At 50.6% G+C, this 17880-nt stretch overlaps 3 protein-coding genes across 5 annotated transcripts in view; 2 read left to right on the top strand and 1 right to left on the bottom strand.

Moving 5' to 3' along the window:
- SLC52A2 (solute carrier family 52 member 2) overlaps positions 1–17880 on the top strand; it is a 304222-nt gene that overhangs the window by 133665 nt on the left and 152677 nt on the right. The gene's annotated exons all lie outside the window — the stretch shown is intronic.
- BOP1 (BOP1 ribosomal biogenesis factor) overlaps positions 1–17880 on the top strand; it is a 64418-nt gene that overhangs the window by 37315 nt on the left and 9223 nt on the right. The window lies entirely within an intron of this gene.
- SCX (scleraxis bHLH transcription factor) lies at positions 207–15910 on the bottom strand. Of its 2 annotated transcripts, none has more exons than XM_083624177.1 (3): positions 14198–15910; positions 1167–3822; positions 207–1050 (listed from the first exon to the last, which is right to left on the bottom strand). In XM_083624177.1, the coding sequence occupies exons 1-2, from the start codon at positions 14726–14728 to the stop codon at positions 3784–3786; spliced, it is 570 nt and encodes a 189-aa protein (XP_083480303.1). In that variant the 5' UTR covers positions 14729–15910; the 3' UTR covers positions 207–1050; positions 1167–3783. The 2 variants fall into 2 exon arrangements, with proteins under 2 accessions (XP_083480303.1, XP_083480302.1); XM_083624176.1 differs by lacking the exon at positions 207–1050 and adding an exon at positions 10708–10781 and having other exon boundaries at positions 3129–3822.

Genomic DNA, 17880 nt, shown 5'->3' on the forward strand with positions numbered 1-17880 from the left:
TCAGCAACTCTGGGCAATCTCCCCCAAAAAAGCTCAGCAACTCTGGGCAATATTCCCCCATTTGCTTAATTTTGAGTCCCCAAAAATAGGGGACGTCTTATACATGGGGGCGTCTTACACACAGAAAAATATACGGTATTTTGTGGTTAAGCTATATTATTATTAGCCATTGACTGTTTGGAAAAAATTTGCTTACGACCCTTCTAGGTCAACAACCCAACACGCTTTATTCACATCTTCCACGTAAGCTCCCTCCAGTTGGGATGGGCGGATCCAGTGTCAGTGGCATTTTCAACCAGGAATGGGAGGAATGTTTTTGCAAATTGTAACCTACTGGATGCTTCCCCTACAACATGTGATGGCAGCGGCTGGGAAAGGAGAGGGCTTCTTGCTAGGAAGCCCTGCTGCGTAGAATAGCAGCGGTTGTGAGTGCCTGGAGATTGTGTCATCTCCAGTACGAGGCATCCAGTTAAACCTTCTCTCTTTTGTCTCTCTTCTTTTGCAATCCTGGCTCTTTCATGCCAGAAACCATTCCAAAAATCTAGGTTAGCTGTATTTTGGTCCCCAGAGCACTGGGGACTGGGGAACCTGTGTTCACCCCCTTCTTCCTGTGGTAGGAGAGCCCCTGCTGGCAGTGGCGGTGCAGGGCCAGGTGTCCTACAGAGGTGTAACACACCAGACAGCATGTTAATGTAGTGTTACTCTTGTCCAGGATACGGCTATTTGGAATACCAGCCACTAAGAGCCAAAGGTTGATCCGCCTGCCTGCCTGCCAGGCTTGTCTAGCATGACCATGAAGAAGGATAACCATGGACTGGAGGGTGGCTGTGCTCTGCCTTCAGGGACAGAGGCAGTAGTGCTTCTGACTACTTGTTGCTGGAAGCTCTTGTGCTCGGATCCTGCTTGAGAGTTTCCCTTATCGGCATATGGTTGGCCACTGGGAGAACAGGAAGCTAGACTAGATGGGCCATCGGCCTGACCCAGCAGCCAGGCTCTTACATGCTTATTGCGATCCGGTGGCAACTTCCTCTGCTAAATGTTGACCACTCTCTACGAGTGGTATCTGACGAAGTGTGCATGCACACGAAAGCTCATACCAAGAACTAACTTAGTTGGTCTTTAAGGTGCTACTGGAAAGAAAAAAAATTTTTTTTTTTTGTTTTCACTCTCTACGAGGAAGTAAGTTGCCAGTTTCTCCAGGGTGTCTTGCACTTGCCTCATTATTCCCCTTGAACGTTTTTTAGTTGTTCAAAGTCATTGACTTAAGAGGACCTGAAGCTAGAAGTTTCTCTCCTTTGAATTAAGGAGGTGTGTTCCATTTTTTAAGGGCACAGCATGCATGTAGAATCTAATTTGGATGATGCAGTATGTGACAGAAGGCTTTGTTTATGCTCTGTGCTAACTAGAAATTGCTAATCACAGCCGCAATAAAATAATAATATTTTTGTTCTGGCGTAGCATTTTCCTCTACAACCAAATAAGAATTTTGGCTATGAACATGGCTGTTTTTTTGTGTTTATTTCCTTAAAGTGTTTGGTTTTGTTCCATTTTTCTCTGAATAAACCTCTTTTATTGTTCAATATTCCTCTCTTACTCTAGTTATGTAAAAGTTCTGGCTTGCTGGTGAGAATTCTCACCATTTGATACTATTGAACATAGTATTCCTCTGGGGGGGGGGACGACGGATTTTTAGGGACACTAAAGGACTTTGGAGGCTCCAGGCTTACCTTAGTTGCTCCTTCTCATAGTCATCTGCTGCCCGCAAGCTAGATTTGAGGTCGTCACTAATAGGCAGATAGTGTATAAATTCGCACCATGCTTTGTAGGTTTCTATAACTTCCCTTAATAACCTGAGCTCAGCAGGCAAATTAATTCTGTCCATGTTTGGAAAAACAGCTTTTGTTTAGGTTTGAATCCTTGCTGTTGTTAAAAGTATATGAGCACCTGTTCTTCCTCTGATGGAAGAGCCCCATTTGAAGAGGGCCACAGCTCAGTGGCACATCACCTGCTTGGCATGCAGAAGATCCCTGGTTCAGTCCCCAGTGGCATCTCCAGGTAGGGCTTGCCTGGAACCCTAGTCGCCTCTGCGTTAGATGGACCCAGTTGTCTGATTCAATATAAGGCAGTTTCCTAGGTTCGCCACCAGCTCAAAGCACTGCTGTTTGGCACCTAAGCGTTTCTGCCTGCTTGGCGGGTGGCAGGTAGTCTGGATAGCTCTGTAGGCCTGTATCTGATCCCGTGGGATAGCTCAATCAGTGGAGCCTGAGACTCTTAATCTCAGGGTTGTGGGTTTGAACCCTGCATTGGGGAAAAGATTCCTGCATTGCAGGGAGTTGGTCTTGATGAGCCTTGTGGTCCCTTCCAACTCTACAATTTTATGATTCTATTGAATGTTATGATTTTATAATGCTATGGTTTTATTTAATCTGCCTGGGATCTAAGGCAAGCGGACCTCTTAGGAGACAGCTGGGTGCTCCCGTAAGTTGGTTGCAGCTCAGTTCCTTGTCTGCCCCCTTTTCCCATGGATAGCCTGACTAGCATCCCATGCCTTGCTCGGGTCCAGTGACCCTTTCTTGCTTGCCCACAAGCTCACATCTCGGTGAGACTCCTGGGAGGAGCTTCAGCTTCTGCCCCCAGCCTCCCACAGCTGCTGCCTTACCTGCAGGCAGAGCCCCCATGTGCTCCTGCCTTCTCTTTTGGCACTGAGCAAAGGGCTTATTCAGTTCCCTACCACAAGATGTAGTAGTTCATGGAGGGTAAGGCTGTCACTGGCCAATAGCCACAGGGATGGCTCTTCTTGCCTTCTCTTCTCTACACAAGGCATACCTTGGATGCTGCCAACCTCAGGATTGGCTTTGGGGTCTAACTGTCCACTTTTGATTTATTTCCCTCCCTGCCTGATTTATTTCCCCAGGATGCTCCACTCTGAGGCAGCGCCTCTTTCTCCCCCCACCAGTGATTGTTTTACGATGGCCATAGCGCTGGCAAGTGGCCTCTTGCCTCTTTCTCAGAGTTGCCTCCCGCCCGCCTCACACACCTACACAAATGCTGCAGAAGTGGAGTAAGCATTCCCCCCCCAAAAAAAACCTTTAAATTCGTCTAGAAATGCCAAGACCCAGGACGCTGTTGGCCAAATGGCTTGAGCCTAAAAGGAAGTTTGCATCCGGTCAGTACGACATAGTCTTCTCTCACCATACAAGCAAGTTGGATTTATATTATTATCAATGACATGAAACTCCAGCATGTATTGATTGTAACCCCACCCGAGGTTCTGAGAACAGGATGACCCATAACTATGGATTTGAAGGCAAGTCCAGGGGTTGCGCTGCGGTCATTCTTCTTGCTTCCCCCACGGGGAACCATGCCTTCCTCCTCCCTATAGCGGGATTCAGATCCGTGAGGATTGTTCTGCCGTGTGCAAGTCCATGTCCTTCTGCTTGCTGGTCAGGAAAGCCCCCCTCTCCAGTTGCCCCAGTGGCCACGCCTAGGGTCCCCGGCTCACTCGCCTCCCAGCACTGCAGAGCAGAGTCATTCAGAGTCCTGCTTCTCTTTGCAGATGAAAGCCTGCTTTTCTTGCTTGCAAAGCCAGGCCTAGAGGGTGCTCAGTCTCTCCCCAGGGATGGGCTGCCGTAAGTTCATCTTGGGTAGAACCACAGGGCTCCCAGTGGCAGCAGCAGCAGCCAGGCACAGGCCGGAAGATTCTGTCTTTGTTTTGCGCGTGTGGCTTTTCCATCTTTCCCCTCATAATCTCCTCCTCCTCCTCCTTCCTGAATCCATAATCATTTAACTCCGAATCGCCGACTTCCTGTCTCGGTCTTTACTCTGCAGAGGGCCAGAGTTGGAAAAGAAGAGAGTTAGACAAACACACCTGGGACCGCAAGCTGCAAGTGTGGCTGTTCCAAAGCTCCAGAGAGCAGCCAGGTGCACAAGGGATTTTGCTCATTATTTCTCTCTTTATTAAAAATATTTATAACCTGCCCCTCGATCTGCGCAAATTTCAGGACTAGTTCTGGAGCATGAAATAGCGAACAATGCAACAACCAACTATAAAACACATCATCAAAGACAAATAGCTTCATCTGAAACAGAAGAGCATGTTAAACAATCGCCAATTAAAATTTTTTTTAATACCTGGGCAAATAAGTTTTAACCTGGCACCAAGACGGTAACAGTGTTTGCGCCTTTCTCACTGCGAAGGGCACCATTTCACAGATGGGCACCATTCTCCCAGCTATACCCGTCGCCATGATGGATCACAAGTTTTTCTTTAGCAAACCCTCCAGGCTGATATAGGAAGAGGCGCTGCTTCAGGTATTTGGGCCTCAGCAGCTTGAATGGGGCTCGGAACCAAACAGGCAGTCAGTGTCATTTGTTCAGAACCGGTGCCACATGGTTCCATCCTGCTTTTCACTAGTTTCTACCCAGCAAGAGGCTGGGCCAAAACTCATTTGTGCCAAGGCCATTTTCTAACCCTGCAAAAAAAACAACAACAAAAAACCTTCCTTCCCTTGGGCGCTCTCTGCACCTCCCTCCACCCCACCCCCCAAATCACTGGCCGTTTCTCCCATGTAGCCTCTCCTGCTATTATACTATTACTTTGTTTAACAAAATGTATATACTGTTTGATCGTAAAAACAACAACAACTTTATAAAATAAAATGTTAAAAATACATCCAGCACAACCACAGTTACTTCATGTTTTCCAGTGATGCTAGCTCACAACACGGCACTCATTTTTCTGTGGATGCTGAAACCTGGCTTCCTGCTGCAAAATTTCATCTTCCATTCCCCTCCATCCTTCTGCAGCTAAAACAGAGGAGCCCTTTTTCCATCAGTGGGATCTGTTTCTGTTGCTGCGTACAGATCACAGGAGGGCTCGTTTGGTCTGAATAGATCACAACACTACGGCGTTTGTGAAATGTGCAAGGCAGGACTAGCTTTAGACTGAGTAGACCCAGTGCCCGGAGAAGCAGGTCCCTTCTACACAGAGCACGTGTTATCTCTTGCGAGATTGGGGTCGCCTGCCGAGCAGCCCATTGTGGCAAACCCCACCCCAACGCTGGGCAGAGGGGGGGGGGTCCTTGGGGACGTGGGATGTGGGAGTGCTGTGAGTGGGGCCTCTGCTTCTCAAGGAGCTGCCTGGTGCCTCACCCCAGCACCACACGCTGCACCCCGGCATGGCTTCCTGGCTGCCACAGCCACCCGTAACAGGCAACCTCATCCTTTGTTAAAGGGGAGATGGGGGGAGGAGGGGGGAGCGCAGAAATGGTAAAATTAAATTTCCCAGATGTTCAGGCCCCAGGAGCTCTCTTGCTGTCTGGAGAGGAAATGGGGATTCGGAAAATCCCGCCTCATATTTTTTCCCCTATCACCTTGCCTTTCCGCTGCCATTAAGTTAAGCAGGAACAGTAAATTAAGGGGATTGCAAAGCGGGTCCATCTTTGGGGGAGGGGGAGGGCAGGAAAGGCCCCTCCAAGCTGCTGCCTTGCGCCAAGCAGAGAGCAGCACGGCCGGCCTCCAGGTCCCGTCCCCCCCTCTTGCCACTGGAAGAAAGGGTGGCAGAGGACAGAAGGACCCTGGAGTAGCTTCTCCTGCCTTTTAACTGCCTAGGTGCTGCTTGCTTCAGCCCCCTCCCCCCACCCCATATGTGCTGTGCTCTGGCTGGAGCTTAAGAGGGAATGGATTGGGGGGGCAGTGCTGTAGCACTCTTAGGTCACAGGGGGTCTTCTAATGAACTAGCATTCATCTGCAAAAGCGTGTAAGCACAAGTAGAAAGGTGGTCACCAAAATCATCCCATAATATTTTGCCAGGGGGTGGGAGGTGCAAATAGGACTCCTTTACCCAGCATTAAGCAGCAGTGCCCCCTATCTCTCTCCTGATCCACCTTGAGTTTATGTGGACTAGGAAGCCACTGGGTCCACAGGCCACGTCACCATGGAGAGCTAGCACAAGGCAGAGGGCCTCTTGTGTGTGATGTTCACCTTGGGTTCCAGATGGGGAAGGTGGCTCTTAAAACCACATCCCTGGTCATCTTCACCGTGGCGTAGCAGCAGGCACAAACAGCCTTTGCTCATGCTTTTAACTTTCCACAGTGAGCTCCTGAGCTTCGTCTAACCTCCAGGAGAGGTTCTTGTTTTGGACGAGGTGGGGAAGGTTTTTGCTGAATGCGTCAAGCAAGCAACAGCTGCCTGTTGCACAATTTCTCCCTTTCCACACCATATTAGTTAAGCTTGCTTTTTCTATCACTTGCATGAGTGAGAATTCCCACGTGGCACTTTCCCTGTTTCTCAGAGGGGCCTCCTGGGAGTGGAGCTCAAGGAATTGGCTCCCTGGTGGCTCCAGTCACACCTGAATTTGAAGAGGTGGAGAAAAAGCCCTTTTATATCTTCAGGAAGCTTGCTGCTTATTCTGTCCCTGCTTTTTACTTCTTCTTTATTTAAATATATTTTTATTAAAGATTTCTTGGTTTGCAAAAGTATGTGCAACGTCTCTTTTTTCAAGATACATTTTTTGCAGATCAGATTCACTTGTTGAGACATTAGCGTTATATAGGAACCTGCTTTTCACTTCTGACCTGGACTTTTCTTGCAGCTCCCACTCAGCCTGGGGGGGGGGCAGCACTGTCTTGCTGTTTCTCTCCCCCCTCCTCCCCCCCTTCCCTGTCCTGAATGCCTGACCCCCATAGACCTCAGGAGGTGCGGCTGCCTCTATAGCTTTTGAGTCCACTTAGCCCCCTGCTGAGCTGGGACTTCAAAGTGGCAGCCTTTTCCTGCTCTTAAAGAAACAGCTGCTGGGGGGGGTTACAGCGCAGTTCTTTGCTGGGGGAGTCCTCAGCAAGCCAACTGTGCTTGCTTCCATTGACTTCACCAGTGTTGAAGCAATGATTCTTCAACATCAACTCCGTTGGACTGGTAATGTTGTGTGGATGCCTGATTATCGTCTTCCATAGCAACTACTCTATTCCGAACTTAAAAATGGAAAGCGTAATAATAATAATAATAATAATAATAATAATAATAATAATAATTTATTATTTATACCCTGCCCATCTGGCTGGGCTTCCCCAGCCACTCTGGGTGGCTTCCAAAAAAACAATAAAATACTGTAATACACCAGCGTAATGCTGGTGGTCAACAAAAGAGGTTTAAAGAGTGTCTCATGGCAAATCTGAAAAAATGTAGTATAAACACTGACAACTGGGAAACACTAGCCTGTGAGCGCTCCAGTTGGAGAACAGCCTTTACCAAAGGTGTCAAGGGCTTTGAAGACACTCGAACTCAGGACGCAAGGGAGAAACGTGCTAAGAGGAAGACACGCTTGGCAAATCCACACCGTGATCAGTTCCCGCCCGGAAACCAATGTCCCCACTGTGGAAGGACGTGTGGATCCAGAACTGGCCTCCACAGTCACTTACGGACTCACTGTTAAAACCATGCTTATGGAAGACAGTCTTACTCGACTACAAGTGATCGCCAAAGAGAAAGAGACTCTTCCCGTCCCCAAGCCTCCTCTCGGGGAACCAGGGACAGCCAAAAGGCATTCAAGGCATCCTGTCCTGCTACAGCCCACAAACTGCTCTTTGCATTCCAAGAAGCCCAAATACTTTATCTCTCCCCAACACCCAATCTCCTTTTTTGTAAATAGCCATTATTGCAGAGAGATGTTGTGGTTCAAAAAAGGCAATGGTCAGATCAGGTGGCAAGGAAAAAGCAGCCCAGTTTAATTGCTTCGAAGGCTGCGCTTGCACTTTTTGCTGCTGAAAAGTGCCTCAAGGAGTACTGCTTGCATGATGGCTTTGGGGGCCAGTTCTTTCTGCTTTGTGTTTTGTTGATTTTTAAAAATCTGTGGACTGCCCAAGGGGCGTGGTTAATTGGGTGGCATAAAAATATAAATAAAAAGCCTGTTTGTATCTCTGAAATGAGGGGCAATGTGGCATTACAGCCTTGTGTTGACACCAATCTCCCCACCACCCGACTAGCTCTGTGAACTTGGGACAGCAACTTCAACAGCAGTCGTGCCAGTTTGCTGGGGAGAACCCAGCCCATCTACTAAGAAAAAAACCCCAAACCACAACAACATTTGAAATGGCAAGAGACAGGTATGGGTGCCCCTCATGCTTGATGCATGTGCCACATTTTGCATGTGTGGCCAGTACAAAAACACCACACATTTTTGCTCTGGCCAGCAGGCAGTGCCTCAGCGCATTTATCAAACATTTTGAAATGATGCTTCAAAATGGCGACTCACGCCATTACAGTTTGCTCTGCTTCATTGCCTTATTGATGAACGTGCCGTTACTTGAGTGCAGCTAAATAGACCTAGCCGCAGCCTTCAATTTAGCAATCCATTCCCAGTGCAGGTGCCCCCCCCTCTCTCAGAGCTTTCTACCCTCTGCTTTCCATGGATCAGGTCAGCCAACTGGTGGAAGGTTCAGGGTGGGCAAGCTCACCTCCTCCTTGGGGACTGGTTTATAAGCCTCCCTAGGCATGGCGACTGGCACTGAAGGCACAGGGCGTGCACTTTAGAAATAAATAAATAAAATGCTCTTTAAAACCCTCTGGCCACTGTGGGGAACCGGATGCTGGACCACATACACCTGTGGTCCGCTCCTGCATTGATGCATGTTGGGGCAAGTGGCAGCTGCCACAGCCAGTGAAAGAGGTGGTGGTCTTCTAAAATCACTGGTAGCTGCCAGCTGTGTTTCTTCACAGCAGGAGAGCAGCTCTGTGTGAAGGGGGAGCAGCGACGTAGGGACGTGTACATGGCAAGTTCCATTCCTAGTGTATCTGCCTGCGCTTCCTCTCCGTCAGTCGTACCTAGTTGGCATGATGGGAGAGGCAGCAGCAATGGTGGCCTGGAAGAAGGAGCCCTGGAGATCAGGTCAAAGGGCAGTTTGCCCCAGGAAAGTATTGGCAAGGCTGGACTGCATAGGGGACACAAGTTGAAGGAGCCAGTGGGACAAAGGAGAGGACTTGGCCCTTCTTTGAACCAGCCTCTATAAGTCTTGGCTCCTGTGAGTGCCCCTGACACGCTTCTAACTTGCTCTTTTCCCTTCCTTCTGGGTGGGTGGGAAACTGGAGCTCGGTGGTACAGCACCATGTATGGAGAAGGCTCCAGGTTCGAAACCTGATGGGCATCTCCAGGTAAAAAGGTTAGATAGGAGGTGATGGAGAAGGGAGCCCTCCCACCCCCTCCAGACCCTGAGAAGCCACTGCCAACTAGAGTGGACCATACTGGGCCAGGCAGGCAGTGAGTCTCAGGCTGCTGCTGCTTCTGTTCCACAAAGCAAAGACACCAAAATGGACACCAAATGGATGTCTTTGCATCCATCTTCTCACTAGCAGCCCCCATCTCCACCCACACTCAGGGCAGCAAGAAAGCAATTCAGTGGGATTAAGAAACTGCTCCTTCACTTTTCTCTCCATGCAAAGAAGAAGAAAGAGGGCAGCAGTCTCTGACTTAGGGAGACGGGAGGCACTGCCACGGATTAGGCTACTCTTCCCCGTTGTGTCTGTGCTGCTACCTTTAACCGTTCAGGCATCCCCAGTGAAAAACAGGGGACTTGCTGGGTCAGACATAGGCAGATCTCACAGGAATGTGGCAGTATCAACAATGTCAGCAGTAAAATGCCCATAAGAGTACAAATTGAGGGCATTCTCTCCACTTTTGCTTCCTCTGCATAGCATTTGAGCATCCCTACAGCAGGGAGAATCAAAAGCCTTCCTTCCAGGCTGCTTCTCAGCAGTTCCCTTCTTCCACGTCATTAATTGCAAATAAATTGCACTCAACCTCTGCACTACTCCTTAGGGACATTCCTCAATTTTCCCAGCTTTTTTTTTTTTAATTGAGGGGGAGTATTTTCAGAATCCTATCTTAATCATTGTTTGTCTATTTCATATTGAATTAATTGATAAGCTAAGAAATGCCACTCAGTCTCTTTTTTGAAGAGTGGAGAAATGAGTTCTTGCACTGCCATAACTAGGCTGTTATGATGGGGCAAGCCAGTGTTTAGCAGATCAGTTGATAATAGTAGAAGGAGGTTTGCTCTGCGCAGGAAATGTTTGGCAAAGTATTAAGGCAAAAGCCAGTGGGGTGCTGGAGATGGTCACTTTTCCTGACCTGTATCTCCCCCTCTATTGTTCGGGGTGGAGCTTCCTCTGCCATGACCTTTTGAAGTCCCCCTGCCTCACAGATAAGTTTACAGATTTAGTTTCTGTTGCAAATCTCCCTTTTCACGCTGCTGAAACTCAAGAAGGTGCCTTTCCCCAGCTTCCTCCAGAGCTCCTTGCCTGAGTCTGGAGGCCTCTCTGTTCCCATGTGCCACATGCATGCCCACCTATCCAACATGCTGCTCCCCCAGAATGTCAAGAGCGTTCTTCCGCCAACACCCCCATGAAAGCAAGTTGCTCCTTGCTTTTTCTTCCCCTTGGTCTACATTGCTTTATGTGGGGATCTGCACATAGGCTGGAGTGGGCTGAGCTTTTTGGAACAGCTTTGAGGCTGCTCCTCTGCGCTTTCTGCCCCAAGAAGCCTTAAGAATTTGGCTGCTAGGAAGCTGTGCCCCTGCCCTCGCCACATGCTCAAATCCCCTTAGCTTGGGCATTTTGAACTCTCAGCTTTGGGTTCGTGTGGTGTAGGAATTTGCTCATTCTGAAATGCAGAAGCCAAGAGCTCATCAAATAGACCAATAATGTAGATTTACGCACCTTTTAAATTTGCGTGATAACGGGTCTCAGAGGCACAATCTTCTCTCAACAATTTCAGCCCAAAGACAGCAACTCTGAGAGTGAAAGCAATTTGGAAATTACACTGCGAATTCAGGGCTATACCACTTTTTTAAAAACAGCTTGCTTTTTAAGCAGTGTGTTCTTTGTCAGTGCCCCACAAATAGCAAAGATATTTGTTTTGCAGTGTCCTAAACCTTCCTTCCTTCCTTCCTTCACTCCACATAGATCAGTTGGGGGATCTGTTTATGACACACCATTTCAGTTAGGAAGAACTTGACTGGAATGTGGCAGTTGCCAAGCCTTGTGCCCTAGACAGCTGAGGGCATGTGAGACGAGGGGGTCAAAGGAGCAGAGGTCCCAGCTGGCATAGCAGCCTGCCTGCCTTTCCCCCTCTGCCCCTGTCATTCTTGCTCATGCTGCTTTGCTCAGCAGCTTAAGGGATCTGAGCCTCACCCTTCTATGCACCAACTTCCTTGCATATCCTATGTATGGTCTGCACAGCAAAGTCACACTTATCAACTGCCCTTCCTTTTCTGCCCCTCATGGGCTGAGAGTTTGCAGAAAGGAGAACTGCCCCCCTTGCGTTGTCTTTCTGGGAGGGTGAAGGTGGAATGGACCGTCCAGGGGATGCCTGTGGTTCTACCCAGAGCTGCTGGAGTCTGATGTTTAGGTGGATGGAGCCGTCTTGGCACTTGAGGCTCCTTGGACTCCCTGCCTCTTTTACTCTGATAGGAAAACAAAGGCTGTGTGGGGCGCTTTGTCTACACACGCACACAAGCCCAGAACTTTCTCCTTTTCTTGGGGACTGTTGCAGATGTACAGCACCTTAGTCAGTTGGTTCCTCTCTGTAAACAAAGGGCTGAGGTGAAGCAGCCTGAACTGCCAGGATTGGATTTTTATCCTTTTTCCTCTTCCCACATTTTTCCATATGCCATAAACGTCTTTATTTACTGCATATTTAAGAGCTTCATCACACCTTAACTGCAGTTGAGGTTTCGTAACTGGGCGCAAGAAGAGGGCAGAGTGGTGTGTCTGAACCAAGAGAGATTTGGGGACGGGAAGGAGGTTGGCTTTGGGAATGCTTCCAAATGCATTGCAGTGCGTCGTTTGCATGGCCCTCTCCTGCCGGGGCTGGAAGTAGCAAATGCAGAGGGCGACCTCGCTGCCAGAGGGGGCTTTGCTAAGCCCCCAGCCCTCTGACTGGTATGCTCACAGGCAAGCCATACTGGGGGCCACTCTCTGGATTCGGTCCCCAACACCTGATGGCTCCAGCCTGTCAGCCATGGGTAGCCTCCCTCTTAAAACAACGGCCACACCAGCAGCTGTTGGCAAGGAACTCTGCCGGTCACTATTTGTTAGTCCTGAACCCGCTTCTAGCCAATTTCGTTTGATGATCCTGACTGCGAAGGAGTCACTTCTCTTTCTGCATTGCCAGTGGATTCATCAGTTTCCACTCCCCATGTTACCTTCTTCCCCCTCTCCACCCCACACAATGCAGAAAACAGCTACAAGGTGAAGGCTTCATCAGCTATTATTATTATTATTATTATTATTATTATTATTATTATTATTATTATTATTATTTACAGCCCATGCCAACAACCAGGTTGTTTTGCTGGCCCATTTTCTGCCTTCTCTCTGCAGAGTTTCCAAATGTGGACACACTGCATTTCCTAACAACTTCCATTATGCAATTAGTGTGAGTAAGGAATTTTTCTCTCTCTCTCTCTCCCCCTCTCCCTCTCCCTCTCCCCCCCCCCCAAGATTTCAGACTAAAATGCAGGCGGTTCCCAGTAGCTTGGAAGTCCAAACCAATAATCTGATAAAATATATTAACCCCAGGTTTCAAATGTGGGGTTTTAAAACTAGAACCTTCCATCTTCTAAGGGGGTCAACAGCACAAAAAGATTGCTAGGCGATTTTCCACGTTATTTGCTTTCATGCTAGCTGAAAGGATATTCCTTGTTAAAACACAGTCAAAATAGCCCTTTCTGCTGGAGTATGTTAAAACTCCCTTTTGGGTTAATTTTTCCCTGTTGTTCAAATGGAAATTGCTGGAGCACTTGTTAAACTAACCTGCTTAATAAGAGACCAGCGTACAGCTGTTGCATATTCAATGGATATGTTTTTCTGGGGAGTGGGGAGTAGGAATCAGGGGGGTGGGCTGGTGACCCTCTGCATTCTGGAAAGGACCGTTGTTCTGGCTTTCTTCCTTACTTTCCTAATTTTATTTTCACAACACCCCTCCAAAGCAGTTGAGACTGAAAGCTGCTTGCCTCAGGATTCCTATTACACTTCAGGGCTGAATAAAGATCAGAATGGGACGAGGTGGACGTGTCTCAACCTCCCAACCTAAACTTTTTTGGGGCTGAGAATATATCTCCTGCTAAACAGGGGATAGTGCTCATGGCAGAACAGGCTGCAAATCCAGCCACTGCACAAGAAGACAAAAGTAAGCTTACAGCTACGCTAAGGGGGGCTGGTTTCTCCTCTACAGAGAAAATCCCCCCCTTTGGTTTATGAGAGGAGCAGTACAGAGGATGAGGGGCAAAGATGGTGAGAGATCTGTGCTTGCTGCCCATAACTTGGCTGGGTTGAAGTAAAGGAGGAATCTCAAGCAGCCCAAACCACCATGCCTGGGACTAAGGTTGGGAAGGGGGCAGGCAAGGTGGTTGCTCACTGGGGAGAGAAAAGCTAAGGAGATGAATGTGGGAAGTGATGGGTGGACAGGCAGTGACTTAAAATCCTTCCTTCCTTCCTTCCTTCCTTCCTTCCTTCCTTCCTTCCTTCCTTCCTTGGAAGCCCCGTCTAGCTCTTCATCTTGGGCATTTCCCCCAGACTGAAGAAGTGGCAGCGAAACTGGCGGTTTGGGTGATAGCTGAGAATTGGTGCAGGACAGCTGAGTTGCCATTGCTCAGGGCTGGGGAGTGGAGTATTCCTTCTCTCTACCCCAGACTCACCAAGGAGCTCAAGCCACTCATTCTCTGGACAGAGACATTTTTACCCAACCCTCTCAAGCACTGCGGTGAAGTAGGTGTTGCCTCGGACAGATGCCCCTCAGAAAGCCACCCCACCCCCCATGCTGGCTTGCCATTTGTGATGTGCAAACCAAGTGTGACCTCGGGGTCTTGGTGAGGGTGTGTATTCTCTGAGCCCCTTCACCAACACCTCTGGCTTCTCCCTGGTCTCTTGAGCGGTCCTGTTTCTCCTGCTTTCCTTGCACTTATCAGCTCCCCTCCCAGTCCTTTCCAAGCACCATCTCTCTTGGGCCTGCTTATGAGAGAAGTTCAATAATTTCCTCTGGAAGTGAAGTCTCCCAGAACCCTGTGGCACATGGAGGAGTTTATCCACTTTGACGGCAGTGCTGACTGTTCCTTCCCGCATCCCAGAATCGTCTTAACCTGCAGTTTCTTTGTGCTCCTTCCACCCCCTCCGCGCCCCCTGCAAGCCAGGAGAGCCCAGGACTTACCATCTTCCTCTGGTTGCTGAGGCAGAAAGTGCAGATCTGTTTGGGCTGGGAATTTTCGCTCTCCCTCATGGGGGGACTACTGCTGCTGCTGCCGCTGCTGTGACGGAAGAAGGCTGGCGTGGTGTGGCACGGCTGCCCATCTCCGCACGCGTCCCCCACCAGGAGGACGTTGCCCAGGTGTGAGATGTAGCTGGAGGCCAGGCGGAGCGTCTCGATCTTGGAGAGTTTCCTGTCGGCTGGCTCGGTGGGGATGAGTGTCCTCAGGGCAGTGAAGGCCGTGTTGACACTGTTGGTTCGGTCCCGCTCCCGCGCGTTGGCCGTGTGGCGCTGCCGGGGCTCCCTGTTGATCCGGTTTGCCTTCTTGCTGCGGCGCTTGCTGCTCTTGAGTCCGTACCCGCCAGCGTCCAGGTGGTAGGGCTTGTCCTCTGACCCCGAGCTCTCGCTCCCATCCTCCTCGTCCTCCGAGAGCATGCTGATGTCCGGGTAGAGGAAGCGGCTGGGGGCCGAGCGCAGCATGGCAAAGGAGGACATGGCCAGGAGGTCGGTGAGAAGAGAGTGGGGGGGGGCTTCCTCCTTGTGGACCTGCTGCCCTGTTACCTCTGCTCTCTCATCCTTTCGTAGTTCTGCGCAGTGCAAGGAAGAGGGGGGCAGGCAGCTCCCAGAAACGCCTTCCCCCTGACACCTTGCCGGTGGTTCTCATCCACTTTCTCTGACTGCTCTCCTAGCTGAGAAGGAGTTAAGCTCCGTGGTCACACACTGCACAGCTGGTGTCTCCTCTTTGCACACGTGTGTGTGTGTGTGTGCGTGCTTGCATGCGCTTAAAGCTGCTTTTGGAGTGTGGCAGGAGCCAGAGAGCATTTTATAGCACCAGTGAGTGGTCTGTCAGACAAGCCCCTCCTTCCCCTCTCCTCCTCTTGCTCTGCTTGCAGCAGTTTCACGCCTACCTGAGCATTCCTTCTTTTTCCGTTTGGGATGGAGGAGGGGTTGTCAGCCGGTGGCCGGAGGCTGTGGGGAGAGGGGGAGCCCTGTGTGGGCTTCACCTGTTGCTGCCTCCAGGACCCCAGACTCCCAGCCTGGCAGATGTGCTTGTGGGGTGGAGACCACAGAGGTCTTTGTCCATAGAAATTCTTCCCCTGCAATCGTGCGCTCAGACTAGAGTAGCTTGGAGACGTCTAGCCCTGCACAGCGTATTATTTGAAAGGATGGGGTGTGAAGCGCATGGTGACTGCTCTCTTGTCTTGAAAGGATGGGGTTTTGGGTTGGGGGGAGGGCGCAAATGTCTCCACTTGGTTGCTCAGAAGCCGCCACATGCCCAGGAGAGCAAATGCTGGAGCAGAGGTGGAAGATGAAGGGGAGCCACGCTAGACCCCCTGGCAAGGGGCTTTCCCTCCCCCTTGGAAGAAAGCCCACTTGGGGACGAAGCTGAGCCAGTTTGGAAATTAGTCATTCCTGGAGAGAAGTGAAGAACAAAGAGCACTCCAGTCTCTCTTCCCTAGTCACTTCCCACCAAGCAGAACCAAATCGATCCTGCTGCTAATGGAGCACAGCAGGAAGGAGAAGCCCTCCTGCTTCCACCAGGTCTGCTCTGGAGAAGCAGCAGAGGCAGCTCCCTCTCCTCTTTCTCGCCCGGATGCCTGCCTTTTCAGAGCCCCCCAGGACCCACGGAGCAGCACTTGCCTTTCCACCTTATGAGGGCATTCATTCATTCATCTCCTCCAGCCACACTCCTAATGCCTGATACCCTAAGCCAGGCTTTCCCAAACTTGGGTCTCCGGCTGTTTTTGGGCTACAACTCCCGTCGTCCCTGACCACTGGTCCTGCCAGCTAAGGATGATGGGAGTTGTAGTCCAAAAACAGCCGGAGACCCAAGTTTGGGAAAGCCTGCCCTAAGCTAAGGCAGGGAGCACACCACTCCTTCCTTTTGCCTTTGTGGCCCCACCCTGAGCTTTCTCTCCTGTGGCGCTTACGCATACGGATGGTGCCTTGGAATGAGCCGGACTATTTGGTCCATATATAGCCCAATATTGCCTGGCTCTCACTGGCAGCATGTGGCCTTTGCCAGCACCTGCCCTCTGGAGATACCAGGGCTTTTGAGCCTGGGACTTTCTGCCACTCAGCTACATACCCAGTAGCTTTTCTCCCAAACGGGTGGAGGCAGGGTAAAGCCTTCACTGAGGTGCAGAACAATTGGGCGCCTCCTAGCTGTTTCTCTGCAGAAGCTCAGAAGCCAGGAGATTGGGGGGTGGGGGATAAATGCACAAGAAGAGACCAGGATGCCAGGCTGACTTTTCTCCCTTGCCTAGCCGGCTAGACACCCCCAGGATTTGGCCTCCCTCCCACAGCCAAGAGGATAACCAACTTAGCACATAAAAAATAGCCCTTTTCATTAGCAGGTGGCCAGCAGGAGTAGTCTGGAATAACCAGGTTTGATATTCCTCCTCTTCCGCCTGAGAGCAGCAAGACTCTTCCCAACCCTCCTTCTCCCAGATCAGCCCTTCCATGGGAATGCAGAGCGCAGGGTAGCTGTCTCAGGTGGGGTTTTTTTTGGGGGGTGGAGCCTAGTGACCAGGTTGCCCTCCTTGCCATCCATTCACTTCCCACTTCCTTCCTAAGAAGGTGAAGAAACGCCATAAAGGAGGGGAGAGATCTGAGCAGTCTGGTGTGTGGAGGGGGGCACCCCTTCCTCTTCCCTCTCCACCCCCCCAGTCCCACATCCCTCCACTCTCCTGCCTTTCCCCCTGCCCCTCTCTTCTCCCCCTTCCCCCTTCCTCCACGTGGACCAGCTATTTTCAAGAAAGTGCTACTGGGAAAAGAATCCTTTCCCTTGCCAGGAATGCACACCGAGGAATGCCTGGGCTGTTCCAAGAGCAACTTCCAGACGTGTGGCTGAGTGACGGCAGCTCCTTGTGGAGTGGGGGGAGGACTATGGCGGGGGGGGGGGTAGAGGGCTGCAGCCTCCTTTGTGAGTAAGCGCTCAGGCTGATGTGTTAACTACACGGGAGGCGGGAGGGAGGGGATGGATGGATGGCTACTGGCTGCTTCCACAGAGGAGGGGAAAAACTCCCCTGGAGCAGCTCTTGGCTGCTGCCCTCTGCCTTGGCAGGCGCTTGAAATCCAAGCAAGGAAGGGGGCGTTGATTGTCTTGCCCTGACCTTTGTGGTGGCAACTGCAGCAGATTCACCAGGCACCCCCAGCCCCTCTCAGCCCTCTCCTGGCAGGCCAGCTTGACCTCTTCCCCAGTTGAAAAGAAAAGGCTCAAAATTCTGCACCAAGAGGATTCTGCCCAACCCGCCATTGTGTTTCTGAGGACTTTGCAAGAGAAGCTTGAAGCCCATCAGACACACTTGGCAAAGCCGCGGGGGACCGAAGCAAGTGGGAGCTGAGACCTGAGGCTGACACCAGAGCAGGATGCTGCTCTGGCCAGTTATTTCCCTCTTGGTGTGGGTGCTTGGAACCTTCTTTGGGGGGGGTGCGCTTTCCAGTGATTCCACGCCAAAGGCAACTGGTAGGCAGAAAATATGGACCTGGCAGCCTGCTAGCCAAGAAGGAATGCAGGGGGTGGCATGGGGACGGGTGAACTGTTTCTTCCTTGCAAGCCTGCTGTAATCCAGGAGTGCGGCTGGGATCACCAGCCAGTGTTGTGGCTAAGGCAGCAGCACCCCAGACACTTCTCCCTGGCGCAG

Source organism: Podarcis filfolensis, assembly GCF_964270895.1.
Source record: "Podarcis filfolensis genome assembly, chromosome: 7".
Classification (NCBI taxonomy): domain Eukaryota; kingdom Metazoa; phylum Chordata; class Lepidosauria; order Squamata; family Lacertidae; genus Podarcis; species Podarcis filfolensis.